Source organism: Trachurus japonicus, chromosome 17 (assembly GCF_045865225.1).
Source record: "Trachurus japonicus isolate A0001 chromosome 17, Traja_1.0".
Lineage (NCBI taxonomy): Eukaryota > Metazoa > Chordata > Actinopteri > Carangiformes > Carangidae > Trachurus > Trachurus japonicus.
The window spans coordinates 7,917,970-7,935,434 of NC_140923.1; the positions used below are offsets into that span (position 1 = coordinate 7,917,970).

Here is a 17,465-nt window from a genome sequence, read left to right on the forward strand (position 1 = left end):
TTTTTGAGAGAGGACACTTTGTTTGGCATAAAGTGTAAATAGGCGATTCATTCTATCTTAAACTGAACAGCAGACTAAGAGCCACAAGGAGCTTTTTCTCTCCATGAACAAAAAATAATCTCCCAACTGCCAAGAAATATTAAGCAGCCCAAGTAATTGTGAGCCCATTAGTTTCCAGCCCTACTTCAAGTGTCAGAGTTTAAAGTGCTTGTGATAACTTACAGTAGTAACATGTCTTTTATAAGTGACAGTGATTGACCTAAAATGTGCTGCAGTCAGTATAGTGTTTTATCTCACTGTCTGAACGCTAATAATGGTGCTGATTTCCACATCAGTGTCTAACTGCCAGCGTTTTTCTAACATAGCATAAGAAAACATTAGCATAACAACCATTTCCATAACAAAAATACACTCTTAAAGTACAACTATTCTGCTGTCATTCAAATAATAACTAAAACTAATAACTCAAACTACATTATGATTTACCTTTGCTCTCCTGTTGGATGCCGTTGTCCTGTCTGCTGTAGACTACAGTAGCCTATCCCCAAAGCAGAGTCAACTCCCTGCCCCAATATTATGCCTTTAACCTTTTCACATGGCCCATCTACCCCCTGTTCTAGGATTTCTCCTTCCTATTTGTATTTTCTACCATATTTTATATCTCTTTGTAACCAGCTTTTATGCTCAATAGGATTAACGCTGTTTCTACTGTTGCAGCAAGTTTTGTCCAAATCAGATTCTTGTAGACCTAATTGTTCAATATTTTCAGTACATTGACATTTTCGACTGAGGGTAAAGGGAGATTGAAGGGTGTTGAATGCAGAGCCCTTGAATAAAAACTTATTTCAGCCAGAGTCCAAAAGGCTTGATGATTAGGCTACATGGTTCATGTGGATCTCAGGTAGTTGAACTAAACCAACTAACCCAGGTTAGTGAAGAAAAATGAACAAGGGACATAGTTTCATGATCTGTGAAAGATATAATTATGTTTACAGGGTGGATGTTTATGAATGTTGAAGAGGGAAACAAATAAGGCTTTCAGGTTTTACCGCATTACACAATGAGGAACAGTTTGTGATAGTAGGGTGTGTTTGATAACATGCCATATTCATGACTTGGCTAGTAGACTACTTTTAGTTTGAGCAACTTTCAACAGCTGGGATAATAGTTTGTGTAGCGTAGGCCTACTTGGCTACTTTTATTCATAGCCAGTCCTTTCGCCATTGACTTGAACTCTCTAAAGACTTGTCACTGAAATAGGCTCCACTACTTCTAAACTTCATACTGAATGTGTAATGTGTGTGTACAGTAGCTACTTCAGGACATTGTTGGATTTCATAAACTAATGTGTGCTTAATATCAATTAGTTTTAGTTCATTCTTAATTTGGCTCATCATAGATCAGTCCAATGCAAGACAGAGTGTTACAGAAAAACAAAGATTGGAACATTTCAAGTTGAATAAAAAAAAAAAAAACACAAAAAAGCCCACCGACGCCAGGGACACATCGGCCAATTTTCAAAGTAAAACCCCGCGAATGACAAATAGGTAGGCTGCTAAGGTATGTGTGTGCATTTACAGAGGCCCATTTGCCAATCTATCGGAGAAATGCGCTGCGCTTTGCAGCGCTTCCGCGGCCGGTTTGTCCCCGGCGTAACTGTAGGCTAACGTTAGTTCCGGTCAGACAACTGTTTCAATCACCGGGCTTCTTTCGGAGCTGCTCCTTAATTTGCTGTTGGTCTCAATTCAGACCGTCCACAGACACTGACTCCACACACCGTAGGTAGTTGTTGTGTTTCTTGTTATACTACGTTGTCTGTACCTATGGTGTAGCAACAACCTACGGGCTTAACGTTAATCGTTAGCAGCTTCTAACCGTCTCGACCGTTAGCTAGTAAGCGGCTTAACCGTTGGCATGGGTACAGTCAATGGTACCGAACCGTTAGCAGCCAGCTAGACTTGACTGTTCGCAGCTAGCAACCGACTCAACCGTTAACATACACACAAAGATAATCGTTTTCCTTTTCTTTTGACTGCCGTCATTCAAAAAAATTAACATTGACATTATTAGTCCACTGTTCTTCTCTTGGCTGTCATTAGCTTCAGTCTGTCCCTCTGTCAGTGCTCCTTTCATTGTCAGTGCCAGTGCAGGTGATCCCACATAGTTTCTCGTCCTAAAATGATCCCAAACCTTTGTTTGAATAGGCTAGCTTTTTTGAATGTCACAGCTAAATTTCCCAAATTGAATGTCTTTGTAATTATAACTGTTGAATATTTTCTGTAGACAAACATTTTCTGCTAAGGGTAGAGACAGACAGACAGACAGACAGACAGACAGACAGACAGACAGACAGACAGACAGATAGACAGATAGACAGATAGATAGATAGATAGATAGATAGATAGATAGATAGATAGATAGATAGATAGATAGATTGATTGATTGATTGATTGATTGATTGATTGATTGATTGATAGATAGATTGATAGCTTTATTGTCTGTCACAAGTGACAGAAATTCATCTTTGACAGGCTCGTATAAAAACACTTGAAAACAAACATTAAAAACAAAAACGTTGTGCAATCATGCTAAAAAGGAGGAGGGGGACTGCCAACCCTATGGTGGTTTATCAGCATGATGACATTGAAGATGAGAAGGTTTCAGATCAGATTTCATTTTTCAACATTTCTTTAATTCATGGTACATTCAGTAATCTAATGTCTGTACTCTTGGCAGCTACTGTGATCTTTATGACTTTCAGATTGGTCAGAAGGATTGACAGGTGACTGTGAGTGATTGTCATGAATCCAACAACAAATCTCTAATCCAGTCATATTAGTGTATTAAGTACTTTGTGCACTTTCCATTGTGCAGTTCAAATACAGTGTACACCATGGTGAGGAAAAATTACATTCACAGCCTGAGCCAAATATGTGGCATGATCAAACGCTGCATTTGCATTTTTTCACAAACAAGGAAGCATATTTTTAGTAACTTTTTATTAAAACATAGGCACGAGGAACATGGCTTTATGATCTGTGAAAGGAGGGGACAAAGAATTATGTTTACAGGATGGAGGTGGATATGGTATGAGGAGGGAAACAAGGAGAGTTTTCAGGTTTTACCGCGTTACACAAAGAGGAATGGTTTGTGATTGACAGGATGCATTAAGAGTTATTTTCAAGATGCGATATCTTCAACTTGGCAAGAAGACAACTTTCACTTTGAGCAGCTTACACCCGCTGGACAGGTAATCACTTAAAGCACCTTTGTATCTCCCACTGATGTAAATGTCTCAAATTTAGGCTGGGGGACTTAAATACACTTCCCACTACTTTCTTTAAAGTTCATATTGAATGTGTCACATACCTCAGGTTGTGATTAGATTTGTCAAACAAATGTGTGTCATGTATCATGATCATAACAGTTGATTAAAGTTAGTTTAAAGGGGAACTATGCAAGTCCGCTCACTTTTCCGCTGTTTTGGTTATGCTGCTCTCAGCCATGTGCATTTGTTTACAACGAAGCCGACGAAAATCAATAAATGGAGTGGTGTATAACATTATATTACGATGTTGCGACATGTGTGTTTGTGTAGTCTTAACTGTCATAACCAAAAGATTAGGGGTTACAGAGCGTGTTTGTGTCGCTGGGTGCAGAGATGAGAGCTGGGACACCGGGCCGGCGACTGAGTAACTACACTGATGTTGCAAGGTTAGTTTTCAGTCGTGAGACGCCAGGAGGAAGGCAGAGAGCCTCCGTTGTCACTCGTAAGAAGTCACAAGTCATGTAGTTAACTATCACAATTACTCCGGAGCTTTTAAATTAAGGCAGAAGTGTAGCATAGACACGGGAGAAATCCTGCTTAGTTCCTCTTTAAGCAGTGTTTCAGGTGGAAAATCAGTTCATGTCTGGATCTTCAACAGAACCAGTGATGATGATGGAGGGACCGGGCTGTCCAGGTGAACATGATAAGTCCATGAGAAGCAGGTGAGTACGGTAAGTGGAAGGAGGAAGTGAAACACCACACAGGCAGAGAGACCAAGGGCCTGTCCCAGTACTCCACACTTGGCTGAGTGCGCTTGGTTACGCACACACTTTGGTGATGTTTTGCTGGTGGAACGTACATTTGCATATAGTGTGCAAGCATTGATAAGTGGCCAATCGCGCAGGGTTTAAAAGCAATCTGGACATACTTGGCAAGTGCAGCCTGTTATCTTAGCGCCATTGTGCACACTAGCACAACTCCGACACACACAGCACCAGTTTTAATAAACAGTGCTGCTGGATCACAGTCTCATCTACTCCAAAAGTGTCTCTATGCGCAAGATTCAAATCATAATGTAAGCCAAAATCAGTAAGTTAAAAAAAAGTTTTAAAAACACAGGATTAGGGGCGGTGTTTAGCTCAGTTGGTAGAGCACCCGCCCCATGTGTTGAGGCTATAGTCCTCGCTGCAGGCGGCCCCGGTTCGAGTCCCGCGTCAGACGGCCCTATCCTGCATGTCATTCCCCCCATCTCTGCCTCCCGTTTCCTGTCACACTCTCAACTGTCCTATCGAATAAAGGCATGAAAAGCCAAAAAATATACTTTAAAAACACAGGATTAAACAGAGCGTGATGAAAAATATTCACAAAAGTTACAATCAATAATTACATGATAACAGGTCAAAATTGATCAGATGTAAAAGTAAACAAAGCCTAAAGACAACAAAACTGGAAAAGTATGAGATAAAAGCATAGAAAATATATGAGATGAAAAGGTCATAATTATGAGATAGAAAGTCAAATTAATGTTATCGAAATATATTCAAAGGCATTTCCCAAACGTGGCTTGTGGCTTCCAGTGACAGCAGACTTCACCAGCTGGTGCATTGTGGGATTTATACTTGGCCAAATACCAAAGGGTGGGTAAAGTGCAAATCAAGCATGGTGCACTTTTGGTCGTTGGAGAAATGGGTCACACTTGCACACTTACACTAAGCCCATGAACGCGCACGCCAAGTGTGTAAGTGTGATCGAGTGTGCATATTGGGCCTGCCCCAACAGGGGAAAAACCAGATATTCAAGGGAGAACAACAGATTTTCTTTCCTCCCTGGTCAGCAGGAGGATGGCACCCTCTTGTGTTCTGCATCAGATTTTAAATCTTCACTCTGAAATCTGGAATGATGTGCAGGAAGATGAGACTGAACTGTATAAGACAACTGTATTTTCTCCTTTCTCCTCCTGTTGTTACTCCATGTTCTCCCATCTCAGAGCCATTGAGTTGGGATCTGCAATAGTGACCCGCCTGCTGCGTGATCCAATCTACCGCCTGCTGCAAAGTTCTACTATAATAGTTGTAGTATATTATCCACCTCAACTCTTTTCTTTATTGTCTTGTATTATCTTATGTTCTTCTTTGTGTATTTACTAGAGTAAAGAGATGTGTAGACTAATGCCCTGCTTCACAGGTTCTTATATTTAGCACAGATAGAATCTGTCTTGTCAGGTATCTTGAGACATGTGTTTCTTGTCTATTGCCCTCCTTTGGTGGGTTGTAGTTTCTGGGGACACTGGACACTATCTATTCTTAAGTTAGCTTGGTCAAGAGGTTAAAAGTCAGAAAGCTAAGGATAAATTCTGTTTTTAGATCCTGTCTTTGTCTGACCATCCTGGTCAGTTATGTCCTTCTGTGGGAGAAGGTGGAGTTTTAGAAAACGTATATAAGGTTTGAGATTTCAGGCCAAGAGAGAGTCATCTCAATTCTTGGCACCAGAGATGCTCCACGATTCTGCATTTTTGTACACTGTTCTTCTTCTTGTAATAAACTCTTTTTGAATGCAAGAAAAGACGTGTCGGCGGTGATCCCTTCTCTTCATCAACACATCAATATACCACATAGTTTTGAGGTATTAGATTTCATCAATAGGTAAAGTACCTCCCTTTCTCTTTATCTCTCCAAACCAACTAGTTGAGGCAGATGGCTGCTCAGCCTGAGTCTGCTCAGTTTTGTGCCTCTTAAACGTTTTTTTTTCTCACCACTGTCAAGTGGGCTTCTTCTTGGTGGAAACTGTTGGGTAAATACTGTTATGAAGCTAAGGTCTAGACCTGTTCTGTGTATGAAGTGCCTTAAGGGATGATTTCTGAGGGGAATCATCGCTATGTGAAATTAATATTTTTGACCTGACTGTGGAGATGAACTAGCTGTTCAGGCCTAATGAAGGTCACTGCAAACTGACTGGAGGCCACACGTAGAAAATACCAGTTATGCTGAAATGGCAAATTAACTGTTCATAGGAGCCTGCTGTCATTCACTAGGGCCACTAGATGGCGATGTTACCCTTGTCCGAGGAGCAGAGCTGCTGGAGCACAGTTACAGGAACTGAACCAACACACTGGTTCTGCAATGCATTGTGGTTTATTGATTTCATGCATGAAAAAAATACACTTTTTTTTTGTTACTTTTTTGTTACTTGTTACTTGAATGGCATTTGTTAAGTGACTCCATGAATAGATTCAGTTCATCCACACAATCACATTTCACCTGAATATCAGAAAATCATCAATCATCTCCTTATTGATTGTTATCATATTTACACTTTGATTAAACCTCATATCCCTCTAAAAACACATCAATGTAAAAAAAAAAAAAAAACAACAACACACAAACACATCAACAACACAAATATCCAACAAACATTTAGAGCTCAGATAATTTTCTATTTTCATGTGGAGAAATGTGAGTTTAGGTAAAGAAACATCATCATGAGCAGTGATCTCCTCCACGGCTCCAGCTCCACCTCAACAAACTCAAACACCAACACAACAAGAAATGACAAGAGGTCAAAGTCCCACCCACAATGTTTGATTGACAGGTGATCTCTGTGCAGTGCAGAGACACAACAGCAATGAGCTTTTAGCAACAAACATGGAGACTAAAGAAAGTGATGAACTAAAATACAGATTTTAACCAACTGCACCTTCAATGATCTTTGTCTATTTGAGTTTACACAACTCTGCTGTGGATCCATCATCAAGGAGCCAAACTCCAGCATGTAGAGGCTGAGTGAATGTGGTCTGGACTCTGTGGAGGAGAGTCATGGTTTCAGAGACGCTGTAGAAGGACAGAATACCTGCTCTGTGATCCAGGTACACTCCTACTCTGGAGGACTGAGGACCTGAGACTGGAGTCTCGATGTTGTTGAAACAAAATGTGAAACTGTTTTTAATACAACGTAATGCCAAAGATGTGTTGTTGTTTCCAAATCCACATTCACTCAACCACCCTGCTCTGCTGATATTCTTGTATGTGACTGCTAAGCGAACTCCTCCTCTCCACTTCACCTCCCAGTAACAACGTCCAGTCAGACTCTCTCTATTCAGGACCTGCTCATATGTAGTGAATTTGTCTGGGTGACTAGAATAAGACTGATTTCTACCCATCAATGTTACTTTCCTGTTTCCCTCAGATAATAACAGACATTTGTATGCTGTGTTTGGGTCCAGTGTGATTTTCTGTGAATATCTTAAGAAGTCAGCTCTGGTCCTGGGCACTGGTGGTGACAGTAAAGCATCTAAATGAGTCACTGTCAGTGAGATGTTTGTCCATGTGTCTCTCAGAAGGTCCTGTAGTTGATCTCTGAGCTCTGACACAGCTGCTGTCACATCCTCAAAGTGTCTGAGAGGATGGATATTGATGCTGGATGAGTGTGTAGATGGACTGAGTGCTGACAGTGAGGGGTAGTTGTGTAGAAACTGGGTGTGATCCTCTGTGTGTGACAGCAGCTTCAGCTCAGCGTCTTTCCTCTTCAGCTCAGTGATCTCCTGCTCCAGCTTCTTCTCAAGCTCTTTGACTCCACTCACTTGAGTTTCCTGCTGGGATCTGATCTGCTGCTTCAGCTCAGAGCTTCTTTTCTCCATGAGACGGATCAGCTGAGTGAAGATCTTCTCACTGTCCTCCACTGCTTTATCAGCAGAGCCATTGATGGCCTCCACCTCCTGTTGAAGCACCTTCACATCTTTCTCTGTGTCCTGGATTCTCTGCTGGATTTTTTGTCGACTCAGCTCCAGCTCTCTCTGCCTCTCAGTCCTTTCTGCTGCAGCTGAGACTGTGTCGTGGCCTTTATGTTCATCCACAGAGCAGAGATAACAGATACACTTCTGATCAGTGCGACAGAAAATCTTCATCACCTCATCATGACGAGAACAGATGTTCTCCTGGAGCTTCTTGGAGGGCTCCACCAGCTTGTGTTTCTTGAACTGAGCTACATCATAGTGAGGCTGCAGGTGATTCTCACAATAAGAGACCAGACAAACAAGACAGGACTTGACAGCTTTGAGTTTCCTCCCAGTGCAGACATCACAGGCCACATCTTCAGGTCCAGCATAGCAGTGATCAGCAGGAGCAGCTTGGAGTCCAGTCTTCTTCAGCTCCTCCACTAAAGCTGCTAACATGGTGTTTTTCATCAGGACAGGCCTCGGTTTGAAGGTCTGCCTACACTGAGGGCAGCTGTAGATGTTCTTCCAATCCTCTCCATCCCAGTGGGTTTTAATACAGTTGAAGCAGTAGCTGTGTCCACAAGGAATAGTCACTGGATCCTTCAGTAGATCCAGACAGATGGAACAAGAGAGTGTATCTTGCTCCAGCTGATTTCCTTGCTGCGCCATTTTACCTCCTGCAAGTCTCTGTCCAACAGTTTCTCTGGACAGAAACAGCCTCTGTGCCTTTAAAGGAAAACAAATATCTGCTGCTTCTGCTCCTGTTCTCCTGCTGCAGTGAGTGAGAGGCATCATTTCCTGCAGTTCAATCACCTTGTCTACACATACCATCATATATACGGATCTGTGAAGGGGAGGGGACAAAGAAATATTGTGACGGGGTGGAGTTTTTTGACGGTTGAATCTGAAAAAGAGGAGGACTTTCAGGATTTACTGCATTACACAAATTTGAGCATTTTGTGGGGGCATTAGGCTTTATCATCAAATAAATGAATAACACATGTATGGACATTTCTCACTTTGTCTGACTGTCTCAGTGGATCTGATCCCTGCACTGCACCCAGAGAGCAGGTGCTGTCAGTCTAATAACGCAGTAGCCCTAAACTCACAACAGAGAGACCTTGAACTCATCACAGAGCAGGATGATTTTACAACGGTCAACGATGCTTTTAGCGCTGTTAGAGACGTGTTTCAAGTTCATACGCAATACGTTTATTGTGACAGTTCCTGCTATATGATGTGAGACGGAGCACTAGACCAGGTCTGGTGGATGTATGGAGCCAGATCACTGACATTTATTTCAACATTCAATTTGGCTGAAAACAAAATTTGCCATTGTAATAAAAACTTTTGGCATTGAAAATAAAATTTGGCATTGGTTGTCTGTTTTTTTTTTACACTGTCATTTTTTTGGTCTCACTGGCTTTCAGTTGCAATTTTATTTTTTTCAGTGTCAGTATTCTGTCTTTCAGTTTCAAGTTACTGGAAGGGTTTGGGCGTGGAGGGGAGGGGCTAGGGACGCGTGAGCACCTCCAGGTAGCGCAACCTCAACTGCAGTCAAGTCATTCAACTTGAAACTGAAAAAAGAAACACTTGCTCTCTGCTCACACGGGATCAGACAGTCAGACGAAGTGAGAAATGTCCATAGATGTGTTACTATTTTTTTTGCTGCATCACAGACAGATATGTGTGTGTGCCCCGATGTTTTATGCTCACTCCCACCTTCACCACCTTCGCCACCACAGCAGCCACTGATGCCTGATGCTCCGCTACTGTTCAGTGTTTCTAGTACATTGGCATGTTCCACTGAGGGTAAAGGGAGTTAAATGGTTGAATGCAGAGCCCTTGAATAAAAACTTATGTTAAGTCCAAAAGGCTTGATGGCTACTTGGTTCATGTGGATCTCAGGTATTTCCCAGAACTAAATACTGTGCAAGTAGGTTAGTAAAAAAAAAATGAACAAGGGAAAAAGTTTCATTATCGGTGAAAGGAAGAGGACAAATAAATATGTTAACAGGGTTGGGGTTTAGAAATGTTGAAGAGGGAAAGAAGGCTTTCAGGTTTTACTGTGTTACACAATGAGTGATAGTTTGTGATAGACATGGTGTGTTTACGTTATCACAACATGCCATATTCATGACTTGGCTAGTAGACCACTTTTACTTTGAGCACCTTTCAGCTCTGGGATAATAATTTGAGTACTTTTATTGTATCTCTCCTTATAGTGCTTCCTTGTGTGACAGTTGATGGTCCTGTCACTATGCCTCCAGTTATCATGCGCCCTGGCTACTTGGTCACAGGGCTATCTCTTTGGTCGAATGGTCACCACACATGATTCTTACCTGGGAGTCTGGGGTTCAAACCCCGCCCGGGGCCTCCTTTGCCCTGCCACATTTAGATCAGACACTTCTGTGTTTCAATCACCGGGCTTCTTCTAGCTGCTCCTTGCTTCTTTTCTGCTGTCTGTCTCATTCAGACTATCCACAGACACTGACTCTACACTACTTTTTATCTAAAGGTAAAGTTGTAGTATTTTTTTGATATACTGTAAGTTGTCGGTGCCTTTCACTTTTGGCATTGTAAAAAAAGTTGTCTGGTTTTTTATGCTGTCATTTTTTTTCAGTCTCACTGGCTTTCAGTTTCAATTTTCTTTATTTCAGTGTCAGTGTTCTGTCTTTCAGTTTCAAGTTACTGGAAGGGTTTTGGCGTGGAGGGGAGGGCCTATAGGAACGCGTGAGCACCTCCAGGTTTTAAAAAGGGATGGCAGTAGCGTGACCTCAGCTGCAGTCAAGTCAATCAACTTGAAACTGAAAAAAAAGAAAACACCTGCTCTCTGGTCACAGTGCAGGGATCAGACCCACTGAGACAGTCAGACAAGTGGGAAATGTCCATAGACGTGTTTTAACGTTACTGTAGTAACATGTCTTTTAAGTGACAGTGGTGATCGACCTCTAATGTGCTGCAGTCAGTATAGTGTCTTATCTCACTGTCTGTCACTGGTAGAGTTTACAGCTGCTCTGTCTGAACACTAATAATGTTGCTGATTCCCACATCACAGTATCTTACTGCCAGTTGTTGTAGTGATTTTCTAACTTAGCATAACAAAACATTAACACAACAAACATTTGCATAACAAAAATACAGGCTCAAAGTAAAACTCTTCCGCTGTCATTCAAACAATAACTAAAACTAATAACGCAAACTACATTATGGTACCTTTGTTCTCCTGTTGGATGCCGTTGTCCTGTCTGCTGTAGACTCCACATATATTCCCCAAAGCATAGTCAACTCCCTGCCATGTATCTCGCTCTATTATGCCTTTAATCTTTTCACATGGCCCACCTACCCACTGTTCTAGGATGTCTTTCTTTTAAACAATTGTATCTTTATATTTTCTACCACATATTTTATATATTTTTGTAACCATCTTTTATGCTCAATAGGATTAACACTGTTTACTGTCATAGTATTAAGTGTTGTTTGCCGTTGCTTTGCATTGTCACTTATGAAAATGAAAAAACCCCAGGAAGAACAGCTGCTGCCTTGCAAAAGCTAATTGGGATCTTAATAAACCAAACCAAACCAAGCAAGTTTAGTCCAAATCAGATCTTTGTAGTAACTGTTCAGTGTTTCCAGTATATTGACATGTTCCACTGAGGGTAAAGGGAGTTAAATGGTTGAATGCAGAGCCCTTGAATAAAAACGTATGTAAGCTAGAGTCCAAAAGGCTTGATTGTTACTTGGTTCATGTGGATCTCTGGTATTTCCCACTACCAAGTAGGTTAGTAAAAAAAAATGAACAAGGGACAAAGTTTCATTTTCGGTGAAAGGAAGAGGACAAATAAATATGTTAACAGGGTGGGGGTTTAGGAATGTTGAAGAGGGAAAGAAGGCTTTCAGGTTTTTCCGTGTTACACAATGAGTGATAGTTTGTGATAGACACGGTGTGTTTATGTTATCACAACACGCCATATTCATGACTTGGCGGGCTAGTAGACTACTTTTACTTTGAGCAGCTTTCAGCTCTGGGATAATAGTTTGAGTACTTTTATTGTATCTCTCTTATAGTGCTTTCAATATTGACATGAACTCTCTCGTAGGCTACTTAAATGTATTATGTAATTTTGAATAAAACTTTTATTTTAGTAATTGATGCATTTGAAGAAACAAACAAAACATTACTTGCTGCTACTGTGAATTACACACAACCTGAATGCACCACATCATTTTGCCTTGTAGTTTGAAGACTGAAGGGACTGAATGCTTCTAGGAAAATAAACCTAAAGCACATAACACTATTCAAAATGTCACATATGGTTGATCACTGGCTCTACAAGAAGAGTAGAGAATTGTCTCTTTAACCAAACACAAACTACATCAAAATCATCTGTTGAAAATTGATCATTTTAGATTGAATGAATTAAAAACTCTGTATGAATGACATCAGGCATTTTTAGTATAAACTTAATCAGACTAAAATCATCATCTTCACTAAAACCTTCAGACACAGTGAGCTGAGGAGCTTTAACCTCCACTACCTCCCTGGTCAGCAGGAGGACGGCGCCCTCTTGTGTTGAGCATCAGTTTTTTAGATTTCAGTTGTTCACAGGAAGATGAGGAAAAACTTCACTCAGCCTTTGGAAACTTAAAACGAAAGTTACAGTTGTAACTACGGTTCTATGAGTCCCGGATGACCGCCAGAGGCGGTGCTTTAAGCACTGGATAACTCCGCCCGCGCTAGCGCATGTCGAGTACGAATAACAACAATGTCACCTGTGACCCCTGCATGACCCCCGGGAGGCTATATCTTCCGGTGTCAGCAGGCAATCGGCTCCCAAAATCTGCTCGTGAACGCGCGAGGATTCTGAGTGACAGAGCGCTCTGGCGGTCATCGCAAGGGCGCAGATAGAGGGTGGGACAGGTGGGACTCGACACCCCCAGATTCTGATTCACTTGGACCCGTCCCCCTCACTTTTATGGAGAGAAAAATCTCGAAATGCAAAACAATGCGAAAAAAATGCGAAATAGCGCCTCTCTGGACGCATATGGGCTATGTGGCGAGAAACGGTATTACACTCCTGTATTCGGTTGTTGAGCTGGGTAGGCTGCGTCATCTCAAGCCTGGTTACCATAGTTACCCAGAACGCATATGACAGGCATCAGTGGGACAGCTCCTAGTTTAGGACCCCATAACCTAGAACTACCAACAACAAAACGACATGCAAGATGAGGCCAGCCAAACCCAAAAAGCAGAAAACGATTGCATCGTTTTTTCAAAAAGCATCAACTGTAAGTAAACTGTGTGTTATCATAAACGTTATCATATCACCTTGCAATTTTTGTTGGTAGTCTGTCTGTTCAAAGAAATCTCGCCGTGGAAGTAAAATCGTAGTAGAGACACAGAGTGAGAATAGAGGAAGAGAGACCAATTTCACAAGGGGGAGGGGAGGGGGAAACCTTTATGCATTTATTTATTATCAATTAAATCGTCCATTGCAGCTTTCTGGGGTCTTCTGGAAATGTGTAGGCCTGCTTGAATCCGTGATATTGCCAAGCCTAATGGTCTAGACTCTAAGTTGTTAGGTTACAGTTTCAACAGCGATTGCTAACGTCATCATTTTAAACCGTGAACTGTTATTTTAGTTACTAACACTCGGCGCAATGTGTTCCATTTAAGGTGAATCAGTATTTAACACAATTATTGTGTTGTTGTCATACATCACCTCCATTGAATTTGAATGACTGAGCCTGTTAGCTTGTTATTATCTCGCCTTACAGACACAGTTAATTATTTTTTAGAGTCCAGAATTGAACTTTGTAGGCATTACTAACCATTATAGACAAAAATGCACTACACAAAATAACATATATTTTATTATTTTAAGCTTATTAAAATAAAATGCTTGTACTGTGATGTTGGTTGACAGTCTCATTTATGCAGACAGGAAGTTTGGCCACCATAGCAACACATTACATTGGCATATCCATATGGAATCTTATAATCTCTAGTAGAGATATGGCTCCTGGGACTGGTAGCCTCTGTGGTAGCCTGTAGGTATGCCCATGTTAAATTACTGCCAATGGCGCTAATGCCTTAAAGCAGTTATAATGTTTGTTTATGCTATGTTAAAATGTTGTCATGGTCCTGGCCTGCAGGTAGTTCCTGAAGATGGCAGTGAGGGAGGTGAAACTGAAAGCGATCCACTGGAGGGTAGCAGCAGTTGTGCATTAGATCTACAGCTTGAAGAGGCAGAAGGGAGAGAGGGAGAAGAGGGAGGGACAGAAGAAAGAGAGAGAGAAGGAGGGTCAGAAGAAGGATGGACAGGAGACGGGACGGCAAGGCCAGAGGCAGATGGAGGAAAGGGAGAGGAGGTTGACATAATGACATACACAAAACCAAATCAACCTGACCCTAAATTTGTGAAAAAGCAAGTGATGAAGGACCGTACTCTGTCATTCCAGAAAGCATGGTATGAAAAGCATCCCTGGCTGCATGTCAATCCTGGCATCGATGGTGTTCTGTGTTTTCAGTGCTCTAAATATTACAGAAGTGCAAAACCAGCTCAAGCCAAGAGCATAGACCCAGCTTTTGTAAGCTCCGGCTTTAAAAACTGGAAAAGAGCTCTAGAAAAATTCTCTATCCACGAGAAATCAGCTGGTCACAAAGTGGCTGTCACAACAGCTGCATATGAAAGTAAACCTATAACCACACAATTGAGCAGTGCAGTCAGTGCGCAACAGGCAGGCAGAAAGCAGAGAAAGTCTGTTAAAAATAATAGGGGGTGTTATACTCCTGGCAAGGCAGGGAATGGCCTTTAGGGGGCATGAACATCATGAAGGCAACTTTAACCAGCTCCTGAAATACAAAGCTGAGGGGGATCCAGCTTTTACAAGATGGTTGTCTGGAAAGAGGGGAGTGCACACATCTTGGGATTGCCAAAATGAGATGTTAGATGTGATGAGTACATCAATCATCAGGGAAATTGCACATGAGATACAGTCCCTCCCAGTTTTACAGTATGCCATCATAATGGATGGGACAAGGGATATCTCAGGCGTGGAGCAGGAGGCCCTGTGTCTACGTTATGTTGACAAAGATTTGATGGTGCATGAAGAGTTCATTGGGTTGTATGAGACAACTTCAACAACAGGCGAAAATCTTGCCAAAATCATTTTGGATGTGCTGTTGAGATTCAATCTGCCAATATCGAGCCTTAGAGGTCAGGCATACGATGGTGCTTCAAATATGTCTGGCAAATATGCAGGCGCCCAAGCAGTCATCCAAAGAAGCCAGCCATTAGCACCATATATCCATTGTGGTGCACACTGTGTAAATTTGGTCACTCAGCAAGCTTGCACAGCCTCCCCCTTCATCAGAAATGCCCTTGACTGGGCACATGACCTTGGCACATTTTTTGGTCAGTCTGGCAAGCTGAAAGACCAATTTAAAGCCATTGCCACATCTGGAGGAGAGGCACCAGGGCAGTCCATCAGGCCTTTATGTCCCACAAGGTGGACAGTACGTGCACCTGCTATCCGTGCTGTTCTTGGGCAATATGGCACAGTGCTGCAATCACTCGATCAGATGTCTGCAAGCAATTCAGAATCTGCGAGTCGGGCAGAGGGCCTACATGTTAGGCTGCAACAAGGCAATGTTGTGCTGGGGCTCATGCTGGCCTTAGATGTGATTGGGGAACTGGAAGTGCTGAATACGTCTCTCCAGAAAAGCACCCAGACAGTGGAGGGCATGGTCTCTGCAGTCTCTGTTGTCCAAGAGAGTATAAGATCAAAAAGAAAGTCGGACCACTTTGAGGCAGTCTTTAAGGAAGCAGAGGATATGGTTGAGAAGCTGTCTCTGGAGCCCATTGCTTTACCTCGCACACATAGGCCCCCTAAGAGGTATTCTGGGCCAGCACCTGCACACAGGCCTGCATCTGCTGTGGAGTTCCACAGAGTGGAGTTCTACTGAGTCCTGGACAAAGTAGACACACAACTTACCGACAGGTTTATGCAGCCTGGAATAGATGCACTTAAGGAATTGGAGGCCTTGCTGCTGACCCCCACTGCAAGCAATGTAGAGAGAGATGCCAAGAGAAATGCAGAGAAATACCCTGAGCTCCGGTGGGAAGATTTGAAAATCCAATTAGCTATGTTTAAGAACAAGTACAATTACAAAACCACTGCAGATGCTGCACAGCTCCTAAAAGCAATGCCTGTTGAAGTTCGTGCCCTTTTTGCGCAAGTTGAGACAGTGGTCCGATTATTAATGGTTGTGCCTGCATCGTCTGCTGAGGCAGAAAGGAGTTTCAGTGGCTTGCGCAGACTTAAAACGTGGTTGCGGTCTACCACCACCCAAAAAAGGCTGAATGGAATGGCAGTGTGCCACATCCACCAAGAGAGGCTGGACAAACTGAATAGGAAAGACATTGCCCAACAGTATATTCAGGGCAAGGATCGGAGGAGAGAGATTTTTGGATCCTTCACTTAATCTGTTTTTGCATTTGAGGCCACTTATTGAAAACTCATGTAGAGTACTTATTTACAAACTTATTTTTGTATATATGTAGGCTTTGCTGTTTGTGTTTGTAAGGCACAGTAAGAAGTGTTTTAATTACATTTTTGTTTTTTACAGCCTGCTCTTTTGGTGTGAATCAGTTTGCTTAAAGTCAGTTAATGTTTAAAATTTAAATAAAACTGTTTTTGCATACTGCATGTGGCATGCTTGGTGAGTGATTGGAAGCAGTACCAATATGCTTTATTTCTTGCAATGATGGGCAATTAAGTTTGATGGGTTTCGGGGGGGGTGTTGCTGACAGCTTTGTCCCCCCCAGTTTCAAAAACCTATCTGCGCCCCTGCATCCGGGACTCATAGAACCATAGTTACAACTGTAACTTTCGTTCTATTTCGTCCCTCCTGACCGCCAGAGGCGGTGCTTTAAGCACTGGATGACATATACCAACAGTGTCATGAAGAATCCCACAACCCACCTTACTGAAGAGAGGTCGAAGGCCCAGGTCGAAGGCCCAGGGCAAAGGACCACGCCCAACGGGTGGGCGAGCAGCAACATTAAGCCGGTAAAAGCGGTGGAAAGTACCCGGCGACGACCAAGAGGCTGCAGAACAGATGTCATCCAGGGGTACGCCCCTCAGGGCAGCCCAGGACGTGGAGACACCGCGTGTGGAGTGGCATCTGACCCCCGCCGGCAATGCCCGACCGTTGATCCTGTAAGCACAAGAGATGGTGTCCACAATCCAATGAGAAAGGCGCTGTTTGGAGAGGGCACAACCTCTGGTACGACCCCCATAACAAACAAACAACTGTTCCGTCTGCCGCACATGTGCAGTAGCACTGATATAGGCAGCCAGGGCCCGCACAGGACACAAAACACGCAACTCATCATCAGCCGCTGGGGGATCAAACCGCGCCAGGTGAATAGGGCGGTTGACATGGCCACGGGGCAGGGTTTTCGGCAGAAACGCAACATT

At 42.6% G+C, this 17,465-nt stretch overlaps 2 protein-coding genes across 2 annotated transcripts in view; both read right to left on the reverse strand.

Moving 5' to 3' along the window:
• Positions 1-8,767, reverse strand: part of LOC146970058 (tripartite motif-containing protein 16-like) — an 11,152-nt gene extending 2,385 nt beyond the window's left edge. Inside the window, exon 1 of the mRNA XM_085806057.1 lies at positions 8,654-8,767. The gene's annotated coding sequence lies outside the window, so the exon portion shown is untranslated. The remainder of the gene's footprint in view (positions 1-8,653) is intronic.
• LOC146970059 (tripartite motif-containing protein 16-like) lies at positions 6,635-8,782 on the reverse strand. Its single transcript, XM_085806056.1, has one exon. The coding sequence runs from the start codon at positions 8,772-8,774 to the stop codon at positions 6,978-6,980; it is 1,797 nt and encodes a 598-aa protein (XP_085662182.1). The 5' UTR covers positions 8,775-8,782; the 3' UTR covers positions 6,635-6,977.
• Positions 8,783-17,465: the final 8,683 nt, after the last annotated feature.

Coding starts and splice junctions, on each gene's coding strand:
- LOC146970059 (XM_085806056.1), bottom strand. CDS start 8,774: ATGATGCCTCTCACTCACTGCAGCAGGAGAACAGGAGCAGAAGCAGCA.